General features: G+C 56.4%; 1 protein-coding gene across 2 annotated transcripts in view; it reads right to left on the bottom strand.

Moving 5' to 3' along the window:
• The window catches only part of PLD2 (phospholipase D2), a 17,349-nt gene extending 13,674 nt beyond the window's left edge, over positions 1-3,675 (bottom strand). For both annotated transcript variants that reach the window (XM_011980444.1, XM_011980445.1), the window contains exons 1-9: positions 3,559-3,675; positions 3,327-3,457; positions 3,024-3,166; positions 2,237-2,342; positions 2,080-2,145; positions 1,890-1,948; positions 1,658-1,750; positions 1,412-1,564; positions 482-631 (exon numbers count right to left, since the gene is read on the bottom strand). In XM_011980444.1, the coding sequence (XP_011835834.1) occupies positions 482-631; positions 1,412-1,564; positions 1,658-1,750; positions 1,890-1,948; positions 2,080-2,145; positions 2,237-2,342; positions 3,024-3,166; positions 3,327-3,457; positions 3,559-3,667 (1,010 nt within the window). In that variant the 5' untranslated portion in view covers positions 3,668-3,675. The remainder of the gene's footprint in view (positions 1-481; positions 632-1,411; positions 1,565-1,657; positions 1,751-1,889; positions 1,949-2,079; positions 2,146-2,236; positions 2,343-3,023; positions 3,167-3,326; positions 3,458-3,558) is intronic.
• Positions 3,676-3,992: the final 317 nt, after the last annotated feature.

Genomic DNA, 3,992 nt, shown 5'->3' with positions numbered 1-3,992 from the left:
CCCGGGAGGCGGAGCTTGCAGTGAGCTGAGATCTGGCCACTGCACTCCAGCCCGGGCGACAGAGGGAGACTCCGTCTCAAAAAAAAAAGAAGTTTATAGCCGGGCGCGGTGAGCTGAGATCAATAGAGCAAAACTCTCAAAAAAAAAAGAAAAAAAAGGAAAATGTTTGTTAAATGAAGGACTAAATCAGATTTGATAAGATCATAGAGAACAGAGAGGGTCAGTATGGTAGAGGGGGGTTTAAAAAGTTATAGGAGGTTACAGACGTCAAGGGTCAGAAGAGATGACCAAGTCTGAGGGTCAGAAAGGTCAGAGCAAAATCAGAGAGATCAATGTGGTTAAAGATATCAAGGTCAAGAAGATTAAGGAAGTCACAGGGTGGATCGCTGAGGTCAGAAGGGTTCAGAGGAGATAAAAGAGAGGGTGAAGGACTCAGAGACAGGGGGTCAAGTCGGCCACAGAAGGGGTGTCAGTGTCTCACCACCGGGCCAAGGTCCCAGGCCGGGGTGGGGCGTAGCTGTCATGCTGGTGCAGCTGTAGGAAGTCTCTGCCTGGGCCCCGCGCCAGCTCAGTGATCTCTTGGGCCCACCACCGTGCCTGCCGGTAGCTGCTGCACTTGAGAATCAAGGACCTGGATGGGAACGATGAGAGGGACCATAAATCCTCGCCCTCCATACATATGATCTTGCCCAGAGACCTCCCCTTTCTTTCTCACTTCCTCCCTTGGTCCCTAATCACAACTCCACAGAGACAGGGCGTGTATGTATCTGCCTTATTTGTTTATTTATTTTTGAGACAGAGTTTAGCTCTTCTCCCCCAGGTTGGAATGCAGTGGTGCGATCTCTGCTTACTGCAACCTCTGCACCCTGGCTTCAAGCGATTCTCCTGCCTCAGGCTCCCAAATAGCTGGGATTACAGGCCAGCACCACCACGCCTGGCTAATTTTTGCATTTTTAGTAGAGACAGGGTTTTACCATGTTGGTCAGGCTGGTCTCGAACTCCTGACCTCAGGTGATCCGCCCGCCTCGGCCTCCCGAAGTGCTGGGATTACAGGCATGAGAAACCATGCCTGGCCGTATCCACCTTACTCACAGTTGGAGCCTAGTATTGTATCAGCAACCAGTACTGTACCAGGCACTCAGGTTTGTTGAATGAACAAATGAACAAATGGAATTTCCTTTATGTCAGCAGTTCCTTTCCTGGGCTTCTACTAATCCCCTTTCTCTGGGCCCAGTCTCTAAAAGCAGTCCCAAGCATCTGGCTAGACCAGTTCCCTGGTTCAAAACTATGTCCGGATCCCGGGAGGTGGAACAGCCTTCCTCTCTACTGTGGTCTCTCTTACTCAACTCCCAGCAGGGCTGTAGGCTGGCTCACCACTCAGCCGGTGTCTGTCACCCCAGGGAGGCCTCACCTGTGGGAGGTGTCGATCCGCACGCCGTACCGCGCCTCCGTGCTCCTTTTCCCCACCTGCACCTCAAAGCCAGGGTCAAAGAGCTGAACAAATGAGATGGCACCCGTCTCGAGGCACATGTACAGCAGGAAGGAGTCCTTCACCACCAGCCACCTAGAGCAGAAGGGCTCCCTGTGTTCCTCTCTGCCCTGGAAATTTTATTCCTCACCCCCACCTACTGCCCAGCTGCTCGGCCATAGCCCTTACCTCTTGGACCAGCGATAACAAACTTGGTCTCGGCCACAGCAGGTGAGGCCAGGAACGCGGTGGCCACCTGAGCGCTTCCGGATCGTCCCCTCCCTGTGGGGCAATCAGGAAGAGAGGCTGGATGAGGACTCCAGACCCCCAGCCCACCCTGCACTGCTTGCCCCATTCTCAGGCAGGGAGAAATTAAAAGGGATGTCTACAGATGCCTGGGTGAAGGGGGCCAGACACTCACAGCCCTTTGCAGCCCAGGTCTGGGATAAAGGACAGCTGACTGACTTCCAGGAATTCTGTCTGCAGAGGAAAACAAAAGGCCAGAGGAGACACCTGGCTTTCAGCTCCTCAGACCCTGGGGCCCCTGGCCCTCCTCCCCCTGAGGGTCTGATGATCCTGCTCCACATCTAAAATCAGCTCCTGGACCTTACCAAGGCATGGTAGTTGCGATAGAAAGACATGGTCAAGAGGCGGTTGAGGTAATTCTCCAGGTATTTCTAAAGTGGAGATGAGAGAGAAAGAGACAGATGGGACCAGAGTCATTTGCACATCCAATGCCTTCCCAGAGGACCTGGCATCTGGTCCCACCTGTTTGCTGGCTGCATGTCTGGTGGAGCCCTCAGGACCTGCCCGGGGTAGAGAGGGCATCTCTCTGTTGGCTGCATCTTGGGCTGGAGAATAGGCAACGGCAAAACTGTGGAAAGGATGGATGAGGTTCAGGTAAGAGCTGGGAGGCTGGGTGCTCTGGTTCCTGAAAACACTGGAGATGGGGCTTGGAGGAAAAGAAGAGGCCTGGAGGTGGCCAGGCGTGGTGGCTCATGCCTGGAATCCCGGCACTTGGGGAGGCTGCAGCAGGTGGATCACTTGAGCTCAGGAATTTAAGACCAGCCTGGGCAACACAACAGCACCCCATCTCTACAAAATATACAAAAATTAGTTGGGTGTGGTGGCTGTGGTCCCAGCTACTCGGGAGGCTGAAGTAGGAGGGTTGCTTGAGCCCAGGAGGTTGACGTGAGCCAAGATCATACCAGTGCGCTCTAGCCTGGGTGACAGAGGGAGACCTTGTCCAAAACAAAAACAAAAACCAAGCAGAAGTCCTAGAGTCTGGCAAAAGGAAGGCCCCTACCCTGGGAATGGAGACTAGGAAAGGGTGAGGCTGCCAAGAGCATTTTGGGCATCCCGCCCAGCTGAGATGCTGGCACAGAACCATGGACAGGGAAAGCTGAGCAGGGAAAGTTTCCTGGTAACTGGGGTCAGGGGAGGGGCCCAGTGGCCAGAGTTGCAGGGAGGAAAGATTGTGGCCTGGGGGTGAGACAGGCAGAAAGGAGGGTGGGGGGCACCTGCCCTCTACAGGACTCAGTCTGATCCCCCTCACCGAGCCAGAGGGAGCAGGCTCATCAAGACTTTGTGTCTCAGGAGGTCCCGATGCAGCTCCTGAAAATGACGGAACTTCTTCTTGGTTGTCCAGGTAAAGTCGCCGTGAGTCAAGCGGACAGAATACAGAGTGCAGGTTCCTACCTAGGGGTGTGAGGAACTGAATGGATGACCCCCGTGTTGAGTCCCCGCCTCCCCACTCTGGCCAGCTCTCCCTTTCCCTCTTCCCTGGGGCCAGCCCAGCCACCTTGGATCCATTCCAGGCCGCCCTCCCTTTCCCCCTCCCTGGGGCCAGTCTGGCCACCTTGGATCCGCTGGTGTATCTTTCGGTGCCCACCACCTGGGCTGTGACAGGGACCCCAGGTGCGAACACCAAGGGGTGCACTTTCAGAGGCTGAAGCTCATAGATGGCCAGAAACGGGTGCATCCGGTCGGCTGGGAGGAAAGAAAGTCGAGGAGTGTAGACCCCCACAGGCCCCAGCCCCCTGGCTCCCCACGCCTCTCCTCCCTGAGGGCCATCCATATTCCCTGTGTACCTGGGTCCTCTCCCTCCCTCAGAGTGTCCACCTCGTCGGACTCCATCTGGAGCTGGCTGGAGTCCAGTTCGTCCCCAGTGGGGAAGAGGCTCTCAGGGGTCGCCATCATCCTAGGAATATAGGGAATCCTCAGGGAGGCGAGTTGCCCTGCAGCACCCGCCCCCCATCCTAACTCCCGCAGGTCCTCCATCTCTTCCAGGTCCTCCTCTTCCCCCACAGACTCCTGACCGCCCGCTGATGACGACCGACCAGTGTGCAACGCCCCACCGACCCCTTCGAGCCCCCATCCGCTACCTTAGTCCTTCATCCACAATCCCAGTCCCAGTGCCGCTCCCCGACCCCCGCCCCGTCCCGTAACCAGAGACCCGGGGAACACCCAGCCAGGCCCGGAAGGCTCCGACCTGGGGCGGCACAGCAGCTGCGCGGGGAAGCGG

This window comes from Mandrillus leucophaeus, unplaced genomic scaffold (assembly GCF_000951045.1).
Source record: "Mandrillus leucophaeus isolate KB7577 unplaced genomic scaffold, Mleu.le_1.0 Scaffold212, whole genome shotgun sequence".
NCBI classification, from domain to species: domain Eukaryota; kingdom Metazoa; phylum Chordata; class Mammalia; order Primates; family Cercopithecidae; genus Mandrillus; species Mandrillus leucophaeus.
This window is presented reverse-complemented; position numbering and strand designations above follow the sequence as displayed.